General features: G+C 51.8%; 1 protein-coding gene across 7 annotated transcripts in view; it reads right to left on the minus strand.

The window, feature by feature from the left end:
• The window catches only part of KCNT1 (potassium sodium-activated channel subfamily T member 1), an 83,458-nt gene that overhangs the window by 54,481 nt on the left and 5,531 nt on the right, over positions 1-23,446 (minus strand). For 5 of the 7 annotated variants that reach the window (XM_071574365.1, XM_071574366.1, XM_071574364.1 and 2 more), the window contains exon 2: positions 14,016-14,195. In XM_071574365.1, coding sequence (XP_071430466.1) covers positions 14,016-14,195 — 180 coding nt within the window. Of the gene's footprint in view, positions 1-14,015; positions 14,196-14,341; positions 14,718-23,446 lie in introns of those variants that run through there. The other 2 variants (XM_071574372.1, XM_071574368.1) reach the window with 2 other exon arrangements.

Raw genomic sequence — 23,446 nt, forward strand, 5'->3', positions numbered from 1 at the left:
CCTCTCCAATTTATATCCGTTCTAGCCAGGCAGAGGCTTTTAGGACAAAGGATGGTTTAATAAACAGACATTTATAACAAGTGTCAGATCTTGCAGCTTCATCATGTGGAAAAGAGTCCATTAAACCAAGTGAGAAACTCCCTGATGTCTAATGGGATTAAAATTAAGTTCTATCATGATTGTGTTAATATGAGCACCAGCAGGCTCAGCTGTACTCCCTTCTCTCCCTAAAATCTGCTAGTGGGAAACAGGGGGAAAATGGCTTAGGGGGGTAAAAGGGCCTTGAAAGTTGGAACCATTGCTCCAGCTCTCCAAAGTTTCTCAGGAAAAGCAGAGACATTTGTGCTGCTGCAGCCTGGGAGGCTGAACATTGCTGAGCCACAGAGCTCTGCATCCTCCACTAAAACCATTTACAAGTTCTTAGCAAGAAAGAAATATTTCCCACCAGAGACCATAACGAGACCTGACTAGAAATTGGTTTTTCTCTCCATTTTCACACAATAGCTGCTGGCAATAAATCTCCCCATCAGCCCTGGGCAGTTCTAAGTGCAGATACTGTGTGGGAAGAACCCAAATAAAGTGACAATACTGAGCTTTAAAAGCACTTTGGAGGAAGATGAAAAGGGAGAACAGTTGAAGGGCAGCTCTGGAAAGGCTGAGGAGCTGCAATGGCTCTTTGTGTGGCCATCTCACAATTTCAGTGACCCCACAGCCCCTGCTCATGGCAGTCCCTGTACAACAGCTCTGGGATGCTGACCTGGGAGACCTCCAGGCTGGAATTATAGAATGGATTGGGTTGGAAAAGACCTCTGAGATTATCAAGTCCAACTCTTGATCCAACCCCACTGTGATCACCAGCCCAGGGCACTCTGTGCCCTGGGCTGGTGATCACAGTGGGGTTGGATCAAGACATGGTGGATTCTTACTCAGTGCCATCCACAGAATCACAGAATGGATTGGGTTGGAAAAGACCTCTGAGATCATCAAGTCCAACCCTTGGTCCAACTCCAGTCCCTTTACCAGATCATGGCACTCAGTGCCACGGTCAAGCTCAGCTGAAAAACCTCCAGGGATGGGGAATCCACCCCCTCTCTGGGCAGCCCATTCCAATCCCTGAGCACTCTCTCTGCAAAGAATTTTTTCCTGCTCTCCAACTTCAATTTCCCCTGGCAGAGCTTGAGCCCATCGTGCCCCTTTGTCCTATTGCTGAGTGCCTGGGAGAAGAGACCAACCCCACCTGGCCAGAACTTCCCTTCAGGCACTTCCAGACAGTGCTGAGGTCACCTCTGAGCCTCCTCTTCTCCAGGCTGGAATGAGACTGTAAAGTCTTTCTCCACATGGAAAAACCTCACGGTGCTGATTTACTGAGCTGGAACCGATGGGTCTTGAGGAACCTCAGACAAGCAGGATGAAAGGACAGACAGACAATATGAACATCCCCTTTCCTGCTGACACAAGTGAGCCCATTCATGCACACACAGGTGTGTGTGAGCACCTCAGGAAGGGGCTGTCCCTGTGCCAGGGAGCTGGAGCTGCTCCAGATGACTGGAAAGACCAACCTCAAGTCATCTGAAGTGAGAACTGAAGTGTCAGAGAAGGCCTCCACTCTCAGCAGTGTGGGAGTAATTGCATCAAACTGTAATGAAGCAAATCCATCTCCAAAACCCAAGCTCAAGAACGGTGACTAAACAGCTCCCTCAAACAAATGCCTTCCCAGGGACCAGCTCTGACTTCTCACTGAGGAACACAAGCACCCCCTCAGACCCACCTCTGGCCTCGAGCAAACCTCGGGACTGCACATTAGAAACACCAAACCCAATTAGCACACCAGTGTCCACGCCAATTATTTCAATTAAACTCCCTTCTAAGAGCCAATTACCACACCTTTTATCAAATTAGAAATCTTTCAAACAACACTCCCGTATGGAGCTCTCAGCCCAGATGCAATTATGGACTTCCCACATGTGGCCACTGCACTAACGAGCTACTCTCTGTCCCTGCAATGCAATCACAGGCACACTCGGGCTCAAAGCAGAACTTTTAGGCAGAGTTTGAGCTTTAAAACCCACACTTAGCACCTGTCTGCAGGAACCCCTTCTGCTTAAGCAGCTTTTTGCTCACCTCTAACAAGCATTGCACACAGTGACAAGGCCACTTTCTCCATAGAGTCATAGAATGGATTGGGTTGGAAAAGACTTCTGAGATCATCAAGTCCAACCCTTGATCCAACCCCACTGTGATCACCAGCCCAGGGCACTTTGTGCCCTGGGCTGGTGATCACAGTGGGGTTGGATCAAGAGATGGTGGATTCTCACTCAGTGCCACATCCATAGAATCACAGAATCACAGAATTGATTGGGTTGGAAAAGACCTCTGAGATCATCAAGTCCAGCCCTTGGTCCAACTCCAGTCCCTTTACCAGGTCATGGCACTCAGTGCCATGGCCAATCCCAGTTTATGGAAAAGGGATAAAATCCATTTTCTTGAGAGACACCAGGAGGGGGTGTGAGCTGGGAAGGGACCCACGGGAGCCACAGCTGGCAGGGTGGGCTCCCCACACAGGGACATCCTCACCTCAGTCCAGTGTCCTGCAGATCAGGGTCAGCCACAGAGGGTGGGGTGGGGTTGGGTTTGCCTCACCTGAAAGTGAAGCTTCTTTAGAACTCCTGCTGTTGCAGCAGAGGGTGACAGAGCACACCCTGTCCATCCCCAGGGGTGCAGGAGGGGACAAGGCTCAGCCCTGAGTGACAGATCTGTCACAGTCTGAAAACCACGACCAGGGCACAGCCAGGAGGGGAAAAATCATAGAATAGATTGGGTTGGGAAAGACCTCTGAGATCATCAAGTTCAACCCTTGGTCCAAATCCAGTCCATGAAGAAGCACAAGCAGCACCTGAGAAAAGTGGGACACAACCTGCAGCTCCCTGTTTTATTCTGCTCTCAGGTCACCTGCACCTTCCTCAGGACACTCACATGTGCCCAGGCTGGGTGGAGAATCCCAATCTCCAGACCTGGCACAGCAGCTGTGCCAGGGGGAGCACAGGAATGGCTGCCCAGACAGGTGACATGGACACAGCCCTTCTTTGCTGCCCACACCCCCTGCCAGCAGATCCCACAGGCAAACCCACCACACCAGGCAGCTCTGGGCAAGACTCCCACCAAAAGCTCGATGACAGGTGACAGCAAAGAGTCCTGGGGAGGGAGAACCAGGAAATGCCAGTTTGCCTGGCTGGCTGTGGGCAGGTGTTGGGCAGCAGTGATGTGTGTGTTGGCCTCAAGAGGGCCCCTCCACAGTGCTGTGGCACAGCAGCAGAAATCCAGAAATCAGCTGTGACAAAGGGACTTTGGACAGCAACAGACACACTATCCAGCTCAGCAATGCCACGGCAGAGGGACAGACACTGGCAGTGCCACAGGGCTCAGGGCAGCGATGCCACACAGGTGACAAAGCAGCTCATGCCTGAGATGGACACCCCGAGGTTGGCACTGCCCACAGTGAACACACACACTCTTCTTCTCCATCAGTTCATGCAACACCCAACAACCCGTTTGGGGGCACAAAGCCCTCTCTGGGTGGCAGAAGGTTGCCCAAGAGAAGAGGCAAGGGCTTAGCCTGGCTTCTCACACTGCTGCTGGCAGCAGCTCCAGTGCCAGGGAGCCAGGGGAGCTGCAGTTGTGGCCCACTGGAGCATCCCTTGGCACCGAGGGCAGGCAGCACCTCCCCTCTGCCCAGCTGCACTCTGAGCAAACCCAGGTTATCTCTGCACCCACACAGACAGGTACAAACCAACCCTCACTGCTCCTCACCTCGTGCCAGGCAAGACTTGAGCTCATCAAACAGCAACACTACAAAGGGAAGAGGTGGATGAACCTCTCGGCTTCTCCGGGGACACCTCGCTCTGTGTGTGCCCCCTCCCACCACACTTCAGGCTTTTGCCCTTGAGCCAATCCCTCCTCTCAGCCCCTCAATTCATTGCTGTTCCTCCCTTTGCATCCCCAGCTGACCCCACGAGCCGCCCGCCCCCGGCCGGTGCTGTTGTCCTTCCACACAACTGCTCCTTCCTCCCTCTCTCCCTTCCTTCCTTCCTTCCCTTCCTCCGGCTGTGCCCACGCCCTGGCCTGGCTCTGAACCTCGAGGCTGTGGCTACTGCACATCCTGGCACACATTTGTGCCCACCCACACAACTGCTGCCCAGAGCCAGGCAGGGAGAGCAGCAATGGCAGCAGAGCGGGCACAGCATGAGCAAGAGGCACACACTCCACTGCCAGAGGGGGGAAAATCACAGGAAAAACAGGGGGAACACACCTGTGGCAGGTGCCCTCACACACAACAAACACACCTGGCTGCAGCAAAGGTGTCCCTGAAACAGAGGGATGGCACCCAGCACAAGGGAACCGACCACGGAGCCACCGCTCTGGAGAGGTCACGATCCCGACGTGCTGGCTCTGTCTGTGGGCTTTGCTTTCCACCTTCCACCCTCCAAACTCCACTGCCACGTCCTGCTGGGCTGGCAGCAAACAGCTCCAGGCTGTCTCCTGAAGGAGGAGGAGCAGGAGAGAACCAGATGGTCTGTCTCGAGGAAAGCAGAAGCAAGACCCAGCAATGGTGGCCCCGGTGCAAGTCCAAAGAGGCAAAGCCAACTCAGAGCTCCAGAAAGCCAAGGATGGCCCTCACAGAGCACCCCTACCCCACATGGCTGACCTGGTTTAGAACAGAAAATAACTCTTTAAAAGGCTTACAAGCACTGCTTCACCCACCAGGCCAGGCCTCCTGCTTGAAGGGACAAGTTTTCTGAGTTTGAGAGGTTTGGAAATCTTGCCTTTCCTTGGACTCTGCTAGAAATGTGCCAACATCCACAGCCTCTCTGTCCCACCAAGACTTAGGCCTTGCATTTCTACTTCTTAATTATCAATTATTAATTACCCAGAACAATTAAAGGGTCCATGCTGAAGCCTACCAGGAGACCTGCAACCCTGCAAACCTCCCTCCAGCCCTCTGGCTGTGCAGGGCAGAGCTTAAGACACCCAAAAGGAGGTTGTGGGAATGGAACAGAGAGCAGAGACTGTCCCCACAGGGACCTGCCACCTCCAGGAGGTTGGACTTTGATCATCTCCCTGCAGTAAAACAGCCATAAATTTGCTGAAATGGTAACAAAATGCTTCACAAAGAGAGGAAATGAGGTCATGGAGCAGCTGAAATTCAATGCTATTATTTTATACAGAGTGTGATGCAGCAATAGAACCTGAACTCGATGAAAGATAAGAAAGAATGGAAGATAAAAAAATTCTTTATTGCTAATAGACTGATAACAGAAGAAATCTCCTGATTTGGGGACTGGCAGGCTGGGGCTGCTTCCCCTTGCCCTGCCAACCCTCCACAGGCAACCCCAGTCCTGCTGGCAGCAGCTTTGCACAGACCCACTCCCTGAGCTGCCAGTCAGCAGGAATATGAGCTATTTTATTTGCAAATTAATACCTGCATCTCTGCTACAGATCCAGCCAAGTGCCAGCGGAGCAGAGGCAAATGCAGCATGGCAGGGAAATCTGCACTTGCTGCAGGGCCTCACAGGAGAGGGGCTCACATCTGTCTCCACAATCAGTGCTGGAAACAGGAGGCAGCAAAGAATTAGTCCTCTCTGTTGGTGGAACTTCACAGAAACGCAGATGTTTTGATTCAAATTTCAGTCTTTTATTCCTCTCCAAACCTCTCTGCTCACAGAACAAAAGCCTCTGAGATGCCTTAGGGCAGAATGTATGGGGGGACTGATTAACCAAGATATTTAGGCTCTGCCTGGGGTGTCTTTCCCCAGGACAGCACAGGGGACTGTGAGAGGGCAGGGCTGGCACAGGACAGGCCTGGCACAGGAGGAGACCCCAGGGCTGTGAGTGGGGGATGCCTGAGCTCTGGCACTCCCTACACACACTCAGGCACTGAACAGGTTGTGCAGAGGAAAAGCAACGAGCACCACCTTCAGAAGAGCAACAAATTATTTCCCTTGGGAACAAAGATGCAACTGTGACGAGATAAAGCAGTGGGGAAACATGGCAGAAAGATTGACTGTGTTCCCTGCAATTACAGCCACGGCTGCCAGGCTGTTTCTCGTGCTGTCACTACAGCAGAGGTGACAGCTTTGGGCTCAGCCTGACCTCCCACCCTCCCCAAGGCAACAGCACAACAACCCCCTGGGCTTCTGCAGGCACAGGGCTTTGCTGGGATGCCAAACACCATCAGTGCCCCAGCAGATCTGTGGGCACAGACACACTCCCCACCCTCCCCTGGTGCTGAAGGGACCCACGTCCCCACAGATCTCTGCCAGGATCTTCCAAGCAACCAACTTCTCCCCTGGCTCACAGGAATTCTGTTCCCTGCCCTTTCCCAGCAGGTTTAAGCAGCACAGGAGCTCCAAGAAGGCCCAGGCAGAATCACAGAATCACTCACAGACTGTTCTGAATTGGGAGGGACCCACAAGGATCATCAAGTCCAACTCTTCAGTCAATGGCCCACACGGGGGATTGAACCCATGACCTTGGTGTTATCACAACCAGGGGCATGCCCAGCTGGAGCAGCCAGCAGTGTCCTCACCAGCTTCAGTGGCACATCAAGAACATGGGGAAGGAGATTTGTCCCATTTAACCATGGCCAAGACTCCAAAGTTTTCCATGTCCTTCTGCACCCCTTTCACAGGGAACTTCTCAATGAGGATTTTTGGCCCGTCCTGTACAAGTGTTTGAGGGGAGTAGAACAATTCATTCTGCCACTGTGTTCAGTTTTCCTTGACTAAGGTCAATGCCAACCCCCAGGATCTTCCCTGGGAATGTGCCCACCAATGCCCACTGCTGGGTTTGAGGGTTCTCATTCCTCCTCATGGTCCTGCCTTTCCCCTTTGCTCTTCCACACAACACAAAGCAAAAAAAGCAGATCCTCAGCCCCTGTGAGTCTCTGCTGGGGCTGCACCATCTCTGCCAGCAGGGCCATGACCCCCCTTGCTCCTGCTCTCCCCTTCACTCACACAGGTCCTCTCCAGCACCTTGAAATGCTGTTTGCTCTTTCAAGCCCATTCTCCCAACAAATTGAAAAGAAACAAAAGGGAAGGTAAATAAATGGGACAAAACCACCCCAGGGAAGGATGGAAATCTGAGCCCATAGTGTTAAATTGCACTAAATAACTGAAAATCAATGTTGTTCTTCCTTTTCATCAGGGCCCAGCTGTACATTCTGCAGCACTCCAGGGACACCTCTGCTCATTCCACCAGGCTGCTACGTGCTCTTCTTTTATTGCTACAAGGGCCCCTTCCTGACAGTAAAAACAATATCCCTGAATGGAGTAATGACCATTTTTTAAAATAAAATACTAGATATAATTGTGAGATAACCACATTTCTTCTTTGCTCTATTACTTTCATAACTTCCTTAATATTCCTGCTGATTGTCCAGGGGTACCTGCCCTAAGATGAATACTCATCAGCACACCAATAGCTACAGGAAAACATCCATTTGAAAAACTCCAAACAGCACTGCAATTAAGGCACCACGTTAGGAATCATCCCTGCAGCCTTTCAGAACAGCTAGAAAAGCACAGCTCAGTTAAGAATGTTGTCTATCATTAAAAAAAAATCCACAAACACTGGAAGACCCAAAGCAGTTTTATATTATAAAGCTGCCTCAGGCTCTCAGTGCTCTTCATCCCACTGGATCCCACCCAGAGCTGGCTGAGCAACCCAGAGGCAGCAAATGTTGATTTTGCTCCTGTTAAGGGTGAGGAGCTGCTGGAGAAACCCTCTCTGGAGAGGACCCAGAGCTGTGGAGCTCAGGTTTTATGGTCACTCTTCCATGGATGGGGCGAATGGGACTGGCAGTGGGTTTAGGAACGACCACCCTCTGCCCCAGGAGCTCCTCCCTGCACTGCTCCAAGCTCTGCTGGGCTGGACCTACAGCACCATGAGCCATGGGGTGCCCGGTGGTCTGGGGTGCTCCTGCCCATTCCATATTCCAGGAGGAGCTCAGTGTTTCCAGCCTGAGCTCCAGAACTCTCTCCCAGCAGCTTCTCCAACAGCTTTGACTGGGCACTGAATTTGGTCTTGCCCACAGCCTTGGACAGCCCTTTGGAAGAGCTACACCTGCCCACGTGGCTGGGCAGCCTGGCCTGGCTCAGGAGCACACAGGGAGCAGGGATGGCTCAGCTGGGAGCAGGTTCTGCCCATGCACTCCAGAACAAACTCTTGTACTGTCAGACAGGAACTCCCTAACAAAGTGTTGACTCAGGAAAACAGCCTAATCCCATTAATAACTGTCCTGGCTTGGCTTTGCCAGGTGGCAAAAGCAGAGGGGAAGCAATTAAATCACAGTGGCCACACAGGCACTCCCAAGGGTCTGTCTGGGATCCCACCACCCTCAGCAGGTTATTCATTCCTTGGGTTGGGGCTCAGGCATCCCAACTGAGGCAGCCCCTGAGAGGTTCTGCCCCAGGGCTGGGGGAGCTGGGTCTGACCCCCTGACTGAGGGAATGGGTGTCAGCAATAAACACCCTCAGCCTGTTTCAGGGGCAGGAAGAGTCTTTCCCAGAGGAATGTTGTGGCCCACAGAGCTGGATTTCCTAATTCCAGGTACAAACCTTCACTAGCACAAATGCTACAGCCTGAACAGACACTGCAGGAACTTAAAATACTGACCATCAGCTCACCATGACAGAAATGTCCCCAGCTCCTGGACACAACCTGGCATTTTCAAATTAGCAGCTGAATATTCCTAATAAAATGAGGGAAATTGCCCATTCAATCCAATGGCAATGAAGTGCCCCAGGAACACAAAACTGCCCTGCCCATTAATATAATGGTGCATTGGATGAGGGAGGCACTTGGGGCACCTTGGCATGAACTCTGCCAGGGGAAGAGCCTACCAGGCTGAGATTGCAGCACTTCACTCTGCTCATGCCAAGCAGAGTCTGACCTGTGATTCAGAGACACCACTTAGAGACAAATCAAAGAGACAAAGACCAGATGTCAGTTCACAAAGAGCCTTCAGACTCCATCCAACCTGGAAGCAGAAACTTGTAAGAGTTCACCCCAGTTGTTAAAAGTCTCTTTTCTGTGTTATGTAACACCCCAAAAATCTTTGATTTGAAACAGGAGATGTTAAAATTTTTATAGAGATGCTGCTGAATTCTTCTGCACAAGCAGCTTTCACAAACATCCTCATCCACCCAAATGACTCTTTGCTGATAATTAGCCTCAGAAAAATGCACTTAATCAAAGTGGCATCCATTACTTCTCCCCACTGTAAATAGGACTGTGGCTTCTGACAATGATTTTCTGGAAAGTGTTCAGGCTATTTAAATGAGGCAACAAATAAGCTCCTAATGACACTTTTCTGAGATACAGTTTAATTTTATTTATGGGCTTTCTTTATACGTGTCCCAGCCCAGCTGTCAGCACTGTCCAAGGAAAGAGAATGCAGGCCCCCCAAACTGCCTTGCTGAGGACAGCAAGCATCAAAGGGATGCCACAGCTTGTGGTAGAAGACAATATTTACCAGTTCAGCAGATGTGCTTTCTCAGCTGCCTTTCATCCAGTGTCACTTCAGAACAGCAGCCTTCCTCCCAGAGCTCCTCCTCCCACCCTGCACACCCTTGGCCTCCCTGCTGCCCACCCTCCACTGCACAGGGGGTTCCATGCCCAGGGTCCTGTGCCAGGCACGGGAAAGGGCAGCCAGACACCACCAGCACTTGTGCCCTCAGCTCTCCACCTTCTTTTTCTGACAGGCTCAGCATCTTGAACTCTGCCTTCACTGTCAAATTCAAGCAGCTCTGAATGTTTTCATGTCAACAAAACACCAGTGAGATGGGAAATGAATCCTGCCAGGATAGAGCAGAACAAACCCTTTTTTCTGCCAGTATTGACATTGACAGAACCTTCCAAAAGGGGAAGAAACCTCTGAACTAGACAGGACTAAAGCCAGACAACCAAGGGAACTGTAACGTTCCCACAGAGACCCTTCCCTCCCAGTCCCTCCCAGTCAGACTCAAGCCCTGAGACAGCAATCAGTGTCCTCTGGAAATTGAGAGCTGAATGACAGCTAATCCTGTTTCTATGGCCCCAAGACCTGCCTTGCAGAAATGTCAAGCCCAGAGTTTCAGTACAGCAAAGCCCAAGGCCCTCCACATGGTGGTGAGTTCCAAAGATGAGTGAGATAACACTGGAAGGAGCATTTCCACCTGACAGCTCTGGATTTGCTTGTCATGAGGCTTTTCTCTCTCCGTTTCACAAATCCATTTCCCTCCCATATTCCTCTTCCACTCAATAATTTCCTCTTTGTTTCCTGTCCCATTTATTGCATCCTCCACACAACACTCCAAGTGGGATTTTAATGCTCATGTCCCTCAGCCTGCCAAAGAGCAAGCCCTGCCTGGCTGGACTGAGTGGCTTCACCTCTCACACTCTCAAAACAAAAGTAAATGAGGAGCAGCCCATTTCACCTATTCCTGCTCACGTTCCCTGCTCAGCTCCCTCAGTTCCAGGGGTTATCTGGACGTGCTCCCTCCTCCTGCTACACCACAGCTCTCTAATTATCTACTTGTTCCAACAAGCTTTCATCTCCTCAAGCTCCAGCATTACCTCATTCCCTCAGCTCAGCCCAGTGCTGGTGCCTCCTCAGCATCCTCTGTGATGAGATGCACTAATTCATCTCTAACAGAACTGGGTTTAATTCTCCAGAAGCAGCAAAACCAGGATTCCCATCCTCTTAGTCTGCAGCTGACCCCTGAAACCTCCTCACTTTCAGCATTCCAGGGGAGTTTTCAAAAGCAGATATTTGAGACACTCATGTTTTAGGCATTCCTTTTATAAATAAATGAGATAATTCAGTGCTCTGGGTGTTTCCCTTCAGTGTTACATCTGTAAGTCCAATGAGCTCTGCTTTACCACTCACAGTTCCCCACAGTGTTTCCGTGGGGGAATTTTCCTCTGCACATCCCTGTAACAAAGCACTTCAAAGCCCATCTCTGAGCTGCTTATCATTTATAAGCACAGCAAAGCCAAAAAGTCTTTCTGCTTGTCTCTTCCTTTCTGATTTTTCTCTTCCTTTCTGATCTTTTTCTTTCTGCTTGTCTCTTCCTTTCTGCCTTCCTCTTCCTTTCTGATCTTTTTCTTTCTGCTTTTCTCTTCCTTTCTGCTTTTCTCTACCTCTCTGATTTTTCTCTTCCTTTCTGATTTTTCTCTTCCTTTCTGATTTTTCTCTTCCTTTCTGATTTTTCTCTTCCTTCCTGATTTTTCTCCTCCTTCCTGATTTTCCTCTTCCTTCCTGATTTTCCTCTTCCTTCCTGATTTTCCTCTTCCTTCCTGATTTTCCTCCTGCTTTCTGATCTTTCTCCTCCTTTCTGATTTTTCTCTTCCTTTCTGCTTTTCTCTTCCTTTCTGCTTTTTCTCTTCCTTTCTGATTTTTCTCTTCCTTTCTGCTTTTCTCTTCCTTTCTGCTTTTTCTCTTCCTTTCTGATTTTTCTCTTCCTTTCTGCTTTTCTCTTCCTTTCTGCTTTTTCTCTTCCTTCCTGATTTTTCTCTTCCTGATTTTTCTCTTCCTTTCTGATTTTCTCTTCCTTTCTGATTTTTCTTTTCCTTCCTGATTTTTCTCCTCCTTTCTGATTTTTCTTTTCCTTTCTGCTTTTCTCTTCCTTTCTGATTTTTCTCTTCCTTTCTGATTTTTCTCTTCCTTTCTGCTTTTCTCTTCCTTTCTGCTTTTTCTCTTCCTTCCTGATTTTTCTCTTCCTGATTTTTCTCTTCCTTTCTGACTTTTCTCTTCCTTTCTGATTTTTCTTTTCCTTTCTGATTTTTCTCTTCCTTTCTGATCTTTCTCTTCCTTTCTGATCTTTCTCTACCTCTCTGATTTTCCTCTTCCTTTCTGACTTTCCTGCATCTGTTCCTGATCCAGTTGGTTTGGAACAGACTAATGCACTAGTCGTGATTACTCCAGTGGGTTTGATGCATCAATAAAGTCCTGCTGTTATTAATGGTTTGTACTGAAATTCAGGCCTAACAGCAACATTTCCAAAAGCTACAGTTCATCTCAGCTCCCAGGGAAGTCAAGAGGACTCCAGTGAACAGCAAATGTGGGCTCACAGATTTGCATTTCCAAACAAACTGTGAAATTATCGAGATTTTCTACATGAAGGGGAAATCAAACAACTAAAGAAAGCAGCACAGAAAGCCAGTGAGGCAGAGATATCTTAAGAAATAAGGCTAATGAACTCTGGAGAAACAGGGCTAATGAGTCAAAATAATCCAGAGCATCTCCACAATAAAATTAAAGAGAGATTCTGAATCAGAAACACTCAGTTCTATATTGAAATGAAGGTTAAGGGGTACAACCAGTGAAACACAGAAATAACACAAACTAAATTCCCTCCTTCTGCATGTCAGATGCTTGCAAATATTTATATATGAGGACTGTTCAATCTTCAAAGAGCCAAATGAGCCGTAGCACAACCATTCTGAAACCCAGACATTTTCTGCAGCATGAATTTCATATCAGCTTCCCACTTTATACCATAAAACTGTATTAATGTTTAAGTGCCTGTTAAGGAAATCTGGGCTTTAAAACCTTCAGGATCACAGACTCATTTTTGAGGCAGACCAATTTTATGCTGCTATAAAAGTCAGGAACGTTTCCACAGGACATTTGGAACATTCACAAAGCCAAATTCACTTTTTTTTTCCTTGACACTTGTACATATAAAAAAATGAAACAGCCTTTTAACACAGACTCACAAAAGCCTTGATGCAGGTGTGCCAAACACAGTTAGCCAAAGGCTCAGTGCCCAGCAATTGGAAGGGTTTTTCCAACAAGAATTCCATCTCTCTCTGTTTGCATCACACCATTAATTGGTGGGCAAAGATAACAATCTCACTGACTGCTCATTAGCACTGCAGCTCCTGGGTATTTATGATACAAACAGATTTGAAGGGAAGGTTCTCGTTTCCTCTTCATTTAACTGCTCTGCCCATGCACTTCACTTGCCACTCATGGCATTCCCACTGTTGTTCCCTCCACCTGGCAATAGATCCCTGCCAGCCAGCCAGGAACAGCAGGGTTGGAGCTCAACACAAAGGCCATTTCTCTGAGAGTTGCACCACAGCCTCAGCAGCTCCTTAGAGTTTCTCTGCTCCCTTCAGCATCCCCTGCTGCAAAGGCAGCCTGGAGAAGCCTCATCTCCCAAACCAAAGGATGTGCCCAGCCCAAACTCTGCATGTGGCACAGCAGGGAGTTCCACCACCCTCTCACCAGCTCCATCCCACACATCTCCCAGGCACTGGCCCCTTTTCCTCCTCACCAAGCCCTGCTGGGACCCCCAGCCACAGCAAGCTGCCCAGCGTGCCCACACAGCTGGCCAGTATACCCAAGGCTGCCCGTGCCCAGCAGCTCCAGCACATCCCACCCCCTGGAGCACTCAGATGTTCCCTGTGCCTGCTGCCCGAGGCACCCATGCCCTCCACCCCCTGCGCATTCCCTTCTCCCGGGCATGCCGCGTGTTCCTGCCACCACCCCCAATGCTCCGAATGCTCCCGTACCCCACAGCCCCCCGCGGGCAGCGCGGCCACCCCGGGCAGCACCGCGGAGAGCTCCGAGCCGGGCGGGTCGGGCCCCGCGCCCGCGGCATCAGCACCGCGGAGAGCTCCGAACCCGCACCCGCCCCGGAGCGCGAAGGGCCCGGCGGGGGTGTGCCCATCCCATGTCTGTGTGCCCCCCAAGGCGTGTGTGCCCACCCCGGGTGCGTGTCCCCATGCCGTGTCTGTGTGTGCCCTCTGGGTGCGTGTCCCCTCCCCGGTGCGTGTCCCCCCCAGGTGTCTGTGCCCCCCAAGGCGTGTGTCCCCAGCTCGGGTGTGTGTGCCCCCCCAGTGTGTGTCCCCATGCCCGGGTGTGTGTGCCCACCCCGGGTGTGTGTCCCCGTGCCCACGCAGTGCGTGCCCCCGGTCCGTGCCACCTCCCGCGCTGTCCCCGCGCCCCCCACGCCGCTGTCCCCGCGAACCTGTCGTCGCTCTGGAAGGACTGGTCCCCGAGCAGCAGATCTCGGAAGCGGTACCGGGGCGGCAGGGGCAGCACCTCGGACTCCAGCTCCGTCATCTTCAGGGCGGCGATGTCCAGAATGACCCCGCTCTTGCGGCTCCCGCCGCCGTCCCCGCCGCCGCAGCCGCCGGGCGACGAGAGCCTGCGGGAGACAAGGGGGCAGCGGTAGCGGCGCGGCCGAGGGGGGCCCTGCCCCGTCCTGCCCTGCCCTGCCCGCCCGGCACCACCCCCGGGGCCGGCCCCGCGCCCCCCGCACGCCCCGCGCCCCGCGCCCCGCACACCGATTACATTGCGGGGCAGGCGGCCGTGCCCCCCCGGCAGAGCGCTCCCCCCGGGGGCATTGGGGGGCTCGGGGGGCTCAGGCTCGGGGCCGGCGGGGTGGGCAGGGAGCCGAGCGCGGTCCCCCGGAGCGCCCCGCAGGGCAGCGCTGGGCACAGGACATTTGCTGCTCAGCAGGCGAGGGACGGAGAGCAAGAGGAGCCAATGGAAAAGCCCGGGCGGGCGCCGGGAGGAAATAAAACTGCTCGCAAGATAATCTACAGCTGCGAGCCAAGCCCAGATCCACCCCCGGCCTCCCCCCGCCACGAAAAGTAGGGATGGGAGGCAGACAAGGCGATGGCTCCACGAGCGTGCTGGAAGCGGCAGCACAACCTCCTCCCTGGACTGCTGGCACTTAAATCATCCCAACAACCCCAGGATTAAATGAGAAACCACGAACGCTGATGACTCAGTTGTCTGTCCAGCTGCCAAGTGTGGTGGCCAGGAGGATCTGTCACCCATCCCTCGGCTGCGATGTCTCTGATCAAGGGATGAGGGATCACAACGCCTGGGAGAGACCCAAGGTGATGGCTCAGAGGCAGCTGTGCCTGGCACAGAAAGGAGATGAACCTCAACCAGCTCTCAGTCATTTCTGAGGCTCAAGGGCTTTCTTTGGTCTCCTTTTCAAAGCCCGTTTACCAACCAGAGCATGGGTAGGACTCAGATGTCCATGCCAGTTCGAGCTACTAATTACAGCAGGTTGGGGTTAATCTGAAACTTCCCTTCACAGAATCACAAGGTAACAAAGCCACTCCATGCTGCAAAGCCAGTGCAGAGACACACAAGGTCCTGGTCCTTTCTGTTCTGGTTTCATCAGTGAAACTCATCCATCCATGGTAGGAACACCAAATTCACAGACCCTTTGTGGGAAGTGGGGAGGTCGGGGAGAGCCTGGGGGAGGAGAGGTGATGTCTCTGCAAAGAGCTGAGTCTTTGTCCCTCACATGGAACTTCAGGGTGTGAGGCAGCAAACAGCTGAAAGGCTCCAGCTCCAGCCTGATCTGCTTCCAAGGATCCCACCCAAAGCCTCTCCAACCCCTTCCAACCACGTTCCCTCAGCTTTATCTCCAGTACACACTGCACACAGGCAGGAGAGCTCCAGCCAGCTGAGTGCTGACCTGAACAGGCATGCAGGGGTTTGCTGCTGGCTGCAGGGATGGCATCTGAGGCTCCTCAGATCATCTCCTACCTTTAACAACTCCAACAAACCAGCTCCAGCTGACCAGATTCCAAAGTCCTGCTCAGCTGCTGTTCCCCAGTTTCCGGAAGAGCAATCAGCAAGCAAAATTTCTGCTGAACACAGCCCAGAAGGCAGCCCAGCTCTCTGTGCTTCAGATGCTTCTCACTGATGTTACTTCCACTTAATTCTGTACCCCCAGAGCTTTTCAGCTCCTTTTAGCTGCCATATGCACAGTGCAGCCAAGGCTCTGCACTCAGTAATGCATCTGTGCAGGGCCTTGGGCAGCAGAGAGGTTATTCCATGATATTCATTGATCCAAAGCTTGGTCTTTAAGATAAATCAAGCCAAACTCCTGTCAAGTCAAGCACTCCCTCTGGATCCACTGATGTAAGCACTGAACTCAGCTGACCATCTCCAGCTCACGTTGCAAAGGAGGATCTAACATTAAGCACACACACAAAAAAAGCCACAATTAAGTCCTATCTCTTAGAATGATAAATTAGGCCAAAAGCACCATTTTTAGGCCACCTCCAGTGAAATTCTAGCCCAGAAGAGACTCATTATTGCTGTGAAGCCAGGACAGAATCCTAAACTGGAATTTCAGGGAGAGAAAAAGCAAATATTCAAAACCACTCTTACTATACTCACACTTAGAGTGGAAAGGCAGGTGCCTGACTCCAAATTTGGGCAATTATAGTTGTGTTTGAAGGAGACAGTCACAGCCAGTGACCTCCACTGATTACAAAGTGCCTGTTTAGAGGAGCACATGGATTCCTTCCCTGGAGGAAAAGCCAAGTGCTGTGGACACACTGCCTGCCATGTGGAAAGGGCACCTCCACACAGAGCTGCCACCCTGTCTGACACTGCACAGCCCCCACTGTGGGGCCAGGCAGGCAGGTCCATGTTCTCCTGCACCCACAGGGGGCTATGGATGCTCCCAGCTATTCCCAGCTATCCCTTGGGTATCCAACACTCACCACTTGGAGTTTGGTGTGGGTTTGGTTTTTTTTAAACTCCACATGGTTCTTTTCCAGATCAATTAATCCATCCCTCTTACCCTCAGAATCTGTGTCAGATTCAGGAAACAAAGCAAATATTTACCACTCTCCTTTGTGAGCATTTGGGAACTGTAGTAAAACCCAATCCTATCAGTATCTCTGGAAACACAATCCCTGCTGTCCTTTTGCATCTGAGTTTCTTCTCCCATTGGCAGCAGCAGCAGCTACACTTGGAATGTATTTTCACTTACTCTTGCATACAAAATCATTCAGAATTTTAAAATTTTGGCACATTTGCTTATTCTGGAAGAAGCTTCACTAAGACAAACGCTGCATTCCCCTATTTGTTGTCTTTATCAATTCCACGGTGACTTTGAGATACGTTGCACAGCAGAGCCCCAGAGAAAGTGCTCCTGCACCTCACACAGATCTCCTGACAGCAGCACAGAGGATTTAGAGCCATCCAAACACGGGTCCTGGACTGCCACAGCACCCTGGCTACTTCTCCAGAGCTGTAGTGGTGCAAGATAAAAAATTCATGAACAAGCTCATTTATTGCACAGTCTTCAAATACTACTGAAAAAAAATAATCCTGAAGTCGTTTATAGCTAAATACAGAACTGCAGCTTTATTTTTATCATCCCTTTCCTTCCTTCCTCCAGAACCCTGCACCACCAAAAAAGCACACTGCAATCAGCATATGGGAACCTCAACACTCTTCCACTTTCTCGCTACGACACCGTCTCTCCCCCAGCTTGGCCAACTCCCCAGCACACGGGGAGGGGACACCCCACTGCTTGGGAACACGGCAACTGGGATCCCACCAGACCTCCCTGCTGGTCCCTCCTCCCATTAAACAGCAGCCAGACCAGTCCCCATCCCAGTTCAGCCAACACAGCTGCCTCTCAGAGCCCAGGAGATGCTCCAGCCTTGGGTTCCTTCAATCAGCTTTGTCTGCATGGGCTGGTCACAACCATGTTCTCCCCGTGCTGGTTCCACCCAGGACACACAGGAAGGTCTCACTGCCGACAGCACCATCCCCTGGGGCTGGCAGTGTCAGCAGGAGAGCAGTGCCAGCCCACAGACAGAGCTGTGGGGCTCACCAGAGGCTGCTCAGGTTCCCAGCACCCAAGAGGCAGCTTTGCCTCACAGGAAGGTCCACAGGCTGAGCTTGTTGTAAAGTACTTCAGGATTTTTGTTATTATTTTTGACTACGTATGTTAAAAAAGAGGAAGGACACAACCCAAGTTCCTCTTCTGCTTTCCTGCATGTTACACACCACAAAAGCCACAGAGCACCCTCCTGCTTCCCACCACAAACCAAGCCCAAACCACGCAGGGTCACCACAGGTTCCACCATCACATGTTCTGGTACCTGCAGGATGGAACTCCACAAACCTGCCACGCACCAGCAGCAGCTCCAAAGCTCTCAGTGACTCCCTTTATTGAAGGGCCTCCCAGAATGCTCCTCCTCTCCTCCTTCTAAGGGTTGGGGTGAGCAAACACAACGGTTGAACCTCCATTTGGGGCAAATTCTTGCATAACTTACAGTCTAAACCCCTCTTCTCCCACTCCAAGCTGTACAAAGAGCCAGAAGCACAAGGTCCTGCTGGCAGCCATCTGTTCCAGCTCCATCCTTCCCCCAGGACAGTGGCCAGGGAGTCTGGATGTGCAGCCAGGAAAGCAAGTACCTCATGTCCAGCATCAGCATCCCCTCTCCAGGCAAAGCCACTCCTCCTCAGGCTTTGGTAGCCAGCACACAACACACCCCAACCAGCTGCTGCTGGGCCTCCTGTCACCTCCAGCAGGATGGAAAGGACAACCCCTGGCCAAAGCAAGGGTGCAACAAGAGTCAGAAGCAGGGAATGGCCTCTCTCCTGCTGTTGGCAGTGACACACAACACAATCTGTTGTCAGGGAATGCAGCCTCTTGGCAGCAAATGGGCACTGGTGGGGCAGGAACCTCCAGCTGCTCTTTGCTGGCTCAGACCCATAACAGGACCAGTGTCAGATTGCACTCAAGGGATGGGATGGGATGGCATGGGATGGGGTGGGGTGGGAGGGGATGGGAGGGGATGGGATACTTCTCCAGAGTGTTCTTGGAGTCAGGCTGCCCCAGGACACCAAGGACCCTGCCATGTCCTCTCCTCTCTGCCACAGTTTCACCAGAGGCTGGCCCTGCATCCTGATCCATCCTTGGCAAGCTCAGCTGCCACCAGGCTCTCAGAGCCTCTCCAGGGAGCCAAGCCATACAGGAAATGCTGCCCTTTCTTTTTCTATAGTTATTTAAATATATACAATCATCTTGTGTTTGTTTCTCCTCCCACAGCTCTTATGGTTACCAGGTTACAGTTGTTCTCCCCTCTCTCTTGGGTTTTGGGGGTTTTTATTCCCTGAGTGACATCCCTGTGGGGTCTCCTAATGGCTCAAGTGCGTGGGGGACTCAGGGTTGGTTTTCTGAGCTGGGCTGGGAGGCAGCACAGCCCTCCCTGACAGGGACAAGGGGCTGCAGTGGGTGTTGGCAGCGCTGCCTTGGCACAGAGGGGCAGGAGCTGGCACAGCATCATGGCATGGCACAGCCCCACGGCATGGCACAGCCCCACGGCACAGCCAGAGGAGAGGGCAGGGACCACACAGGCTCTGCACACACGTGGGCAAGCACAGGGCAGAGCCCACCACACGCATGCCTTGCACACCAGCTTGGCATTGCTCTTCCCTGGGCACCAACCTCAGCAGCTGCCAGGGCATCACTGCCCTGCAGGGACATCCCCATGGAAGGGTTGGGGTGCCCATTTCAGGCTCAGAGCTGCTCTCCCTGCCAGCATGTGTTCCTCACTCACCACCCTGTGAGCACCAACCAACACCATCACTGGTGATGGCCCAGCCTGGAGCAAGAACAGCTCCTGACTCTCATCCCACCATCCCCTCTCCCTTCCCAGAGCTCACCCAGCAACTCACTGACCCCATTCACAGAGTTGGGGGTACTTGTATGATGGTCACAGATTAAATACGTTTTGATTTGAAGAGTTCAAAGCACTCCAAGGGATGTGAACAAGCCCATTGAAACCTCCAAGTCATTATTTCCAGAGACTTGGAGCAGCTTTGGCCCAACTCATCTTTTGTGGGACAACAGCTGCAGAATATACATATACACACACATGCAATACATGAAGTGCTCAGTCTCCCAGATTAAACTCCTGCAGCCCAATCTGCATCCCCACAGTCAGACTGTCCATGTCAGGAGCTGCTGTTGCTCAAAACTTCTCCAGGACTGCCAAGCCCCGTGACAAATCCACCCATTGCTTCTCTTTCAACAAGCACAGGCAATTTAGCACCACAGGCCTGGCAGAAAAATTAGCATTTTGTGTGTTTCACGTGGAAAATGAACAGGAAGAGTGAGTCAGTGCAAAGCTCCACAAGCCTTTCCCCCGCTGGCAAATGCTATTTTCCAGAAGATAAAAGTAGAAATTGCACCTTCCAGGTCCAGAGACATTTTTCTTATTAGACAACCCCATATTAGCAATTCAGCCCCAGGTCTCCCCATTCCCTTCTGGCCTGAGGCACAGGAATGCTTTGTGTGCCAAGGGAAAGCTCAGGGAAGGCAGAGCCCACTGAGGAGCCTTTCCCTCTGCTCTGATCCCACCTGGAGCACACGAGGGGCAGAGGCAGCTCAGCATTCCATCAGTGGCCCTGCCAAAGGGAAGGGATCCAGGAGGAGGGAATCACAGCCATCCCCTTCCTCCAGGGCATCCTGTCTGGAAGGCTTGGCAGGACTGGGGGGGTCCCAGCAGAACCAAAGGCACACAAGCCATGCTGATGCTCCTGGTGGCTGCAGAGCCCAAGGAACACTGAGAGACACAAGGGAGAGAAAGCACATCCTACACACCCTGCCTTGGCTGCTGCCAGGTGAGGGCAAAGCTCCCACTCCTCAAGCCTGGGCTGGGGCCTCCTCATCTTTTCTTGGCCATACCAAGTGGTACCCAAAGGAAAAACCAGCCTGAAGTAGTGGAAGGTCTGGTGGAACCAACCTGAGCAAGCTGGTCTGTGTAGGTGTCCCTGCCCGTGGCAGGGGCTTGGAACTGGGTGATCTTTAAGGTTACTTGAATCCCAAACATTCTGTGATTCTGATTTGCCACCAGTTTGTAATTCTGTTGTGTAAATATGCAAATAAAATGCAAATTAGCTGAGATGATCACATACAGCACAACATTCCAAGCCCTGCTTTCCTGAGGCCACAGCTCTGCTCCCCACCCCAATGTCCTTGTGCAAGGCTCTCCAAGGGTCTCACTCCCAGCATCTCATCCATGAACAGCCTCAGGAGGAGCAAACCCAAACCACCCTCAGCCTGCCGAGCCAAGGTCACCAACCCTGCTGGGAAACTCCTGACTCAGCCATCTCCAGGGCTATTTATGGATCCCAACATTAGACTGTATCTGAATTGTCGGGGCTCTGTGCCGAGGGAGGAGCAGATTTCCAGGAGTATCTGGCCCTTGCCCAGCAAGGACATCACCCTCTTTTGCCTGTCAGTGCTGGGCTGGGGAGGTGGCCTGGGAGCACAGGAAAGTTCATGTAAAAGCAGAATCAACCCCAGTGCTAAAGAAATGAAGCAACCAGGACTGACAGAGCTGGAGACACAATCCCTGAGTGTGAGGCCCCATCAGCCCCCTGGGATTCCTGAGTCTCCAGTTCCCCAGGGAATCACCCAGCCTTTAATGACAGGGTGCTGCTGCACACAGGGACAACACCAGGCTCGTGATTCACACCAACCAGACGCGAAAAATCTTTAATCTAAACATTTTATTAAAAGAGAAAGGGAGCAATTCCCTTGTCACAGCCCCCAGCTCTGGCTCTGGAACCCTCTGCCAGTGCCTGTTTAAGGAGGGCAATGTAATTCCTACAGACCCCAGAGCCAGTCAGAGAATCATGGAATCAGTTGGGTTGGAAGAGACCTCTGAGATCATCAAGTCCAACCCTTGGTCCAACCCCACTGTGATCACCAGATCATGGCACTGAGTGCCACATCCAGTCTCACCTTAAAAACCTCCAGGGATGGTGAATCCACCCCCTCCCTGGGCAGCCATTCCAATGCCTGTCAGTACCCCCTCAGTCTGTACCCCCTCAGCCCCCTCTGCACTCACAGACAGGAGGAACTGCCCAGCTCCCCCCCGGCTGTCCCACAGCTGGGACATGTCCCTGTTCAGCAGCTGAGATCATGAGCAACACCAGAAAGCCACGTGGGCTTGTCCAGTGGTAGCTCTCCCACAAGGATTTTATTTAGTGCCCACAAATCCTAATCCTCCATCACAGCCAGTGCACCCTTTGTCAGGCCAGGGCAGCCCCCAGAACAGAAAACCTCTCACCTCTCCTACAATGAGCCTCAGAAATCTTTGCTGTGTTTTTATTGCCCAATCTGCTTTTTCCTGGCTCTTCCCCTTCCACATGGAGCTTCCCTGGGCCCAGGGTCCCCCTGTCCACCTTGGGAACCAGCCCAAAGCCTCATCCTGGGAGGTGACCAGCTGCAAGCAGGACAAGGTTATCTGCTCCCAGCTCTGCTCAGGATGAGCAAGGAGATGCTGTCAAGGCAGAGCTCTCCTGAATCATTATTCCCAGGAGTGAATGTGCTATCCCACAGGACACAACCCTGGTGGTGTCTCACTCCCCCTCATCCCAAGCTGTTAATCCTGCACCACATTTGTCAGTGCTCAGTAGATTTCAGGTTCATGTGGAAAAAAAAAAACCAACAAAAACAACAAAAAAAAAGGCTGCAGGATCAAGAAAGTGCTAATTCTTGCTAATAAAGTGCTGGGAAAATCCTCCTTTCCATAGCCCCAGCTCCAGGCAGTGAGGGATGGAGCAAGGAGGAGAAACTTCTCCACATTCCAGAGCCCTGCAGAGCAGTCCCTGCTATTGAGAGCACAAAATAATAGAGGGACGTGGGAGGAGGAAGAGTCTTTTCACACTTGTTCAAAAACAAAAAGTCTTCCAGAAATAAACCCCAGAGCGAGGGTTGTCAACACACCTGCCAGGCTGGGCTGGGCTGGGATGGAGAGGGAGGTGTCTCCTGGGTCAGAAGACAGGAGACAAACAGAAGGAGAACACTGTGGGGTCCCACAAGGCTCCCAAATCATCCAGGATGGGCAAACTGAAACCAGACTGTGAACAGTTGCAGGAGGATCTCGTGGCACTGAGAGAGCTGATGATAAAATGTCAGACAGGAATCAGCATCAGTAAATGCCAACTAATCCAAGAGGGGAGGGGGAAATGACCTTCCTGCACAGGCACCAGGAGCTCTGCAAATCAGCACTCACAAAAGAGCCAAATCCACAGCAGATGAAGCTACAACAGCTCTAAGTGGTGGCCAAACCCAGAACGCTGGGGGAGGATTTACACTCCAACCATCCACCCTGAGTGACACACTCCTGGCTCTGCTCTGCAGAGATGACACAGCACAGCAAAGGGCAGCAGAGATAACTACAGGTTGTAAAGGGGTTTGTACAAGGAGAGGCCCAACAGATCAGGAAGAGTCTTTAGACTGGGAAGAGACATGATGAAAGGCAGATAAAATCAGGGTGATGAAAGGCAGATAAAATCAGGGTGGATGAGCAGGGAGCAAACACATCACAGGAGCTCACAGGGCAGCAGCTCCAAGGAAAAGCAGCAGTTTGGTCACAGAGCAGCTGCAGCAAAGAGCTCAATCCTCTTGGGGAGGTAGAAAGTACCAACAGGTTCACAAGGGAGCAGGTAAATCCCAGGGGATCCATCCAGGTGGGTGGGTACAACTCCAGCCCAGGATAAGCTGCAGGAAGGGCTGCTCTGTCCTGCCCTCTGTCCCTGTCACAGCATCACTGAATGGTTTGGGTTAGAGTAGACCTTAAAGCTCAGCCAGTCCCACCCTGCCAT

The sequence above is a fragment of the Pithys albifrons genome, chromosome 20, assembly GCF_047495875.1.
Source record: "Pithys albifrons albifrons isolate INPA30051 chromosome 20, PitAlb_v1, whole genome shotgun sequence".
In the NCBI taxonomy this organism is placed as follows: Eukaryota; Metazoa; Chordata; class Aves; order Passeriformes; family Thamnophilidae; genus Pithys; species Pithys albifrons.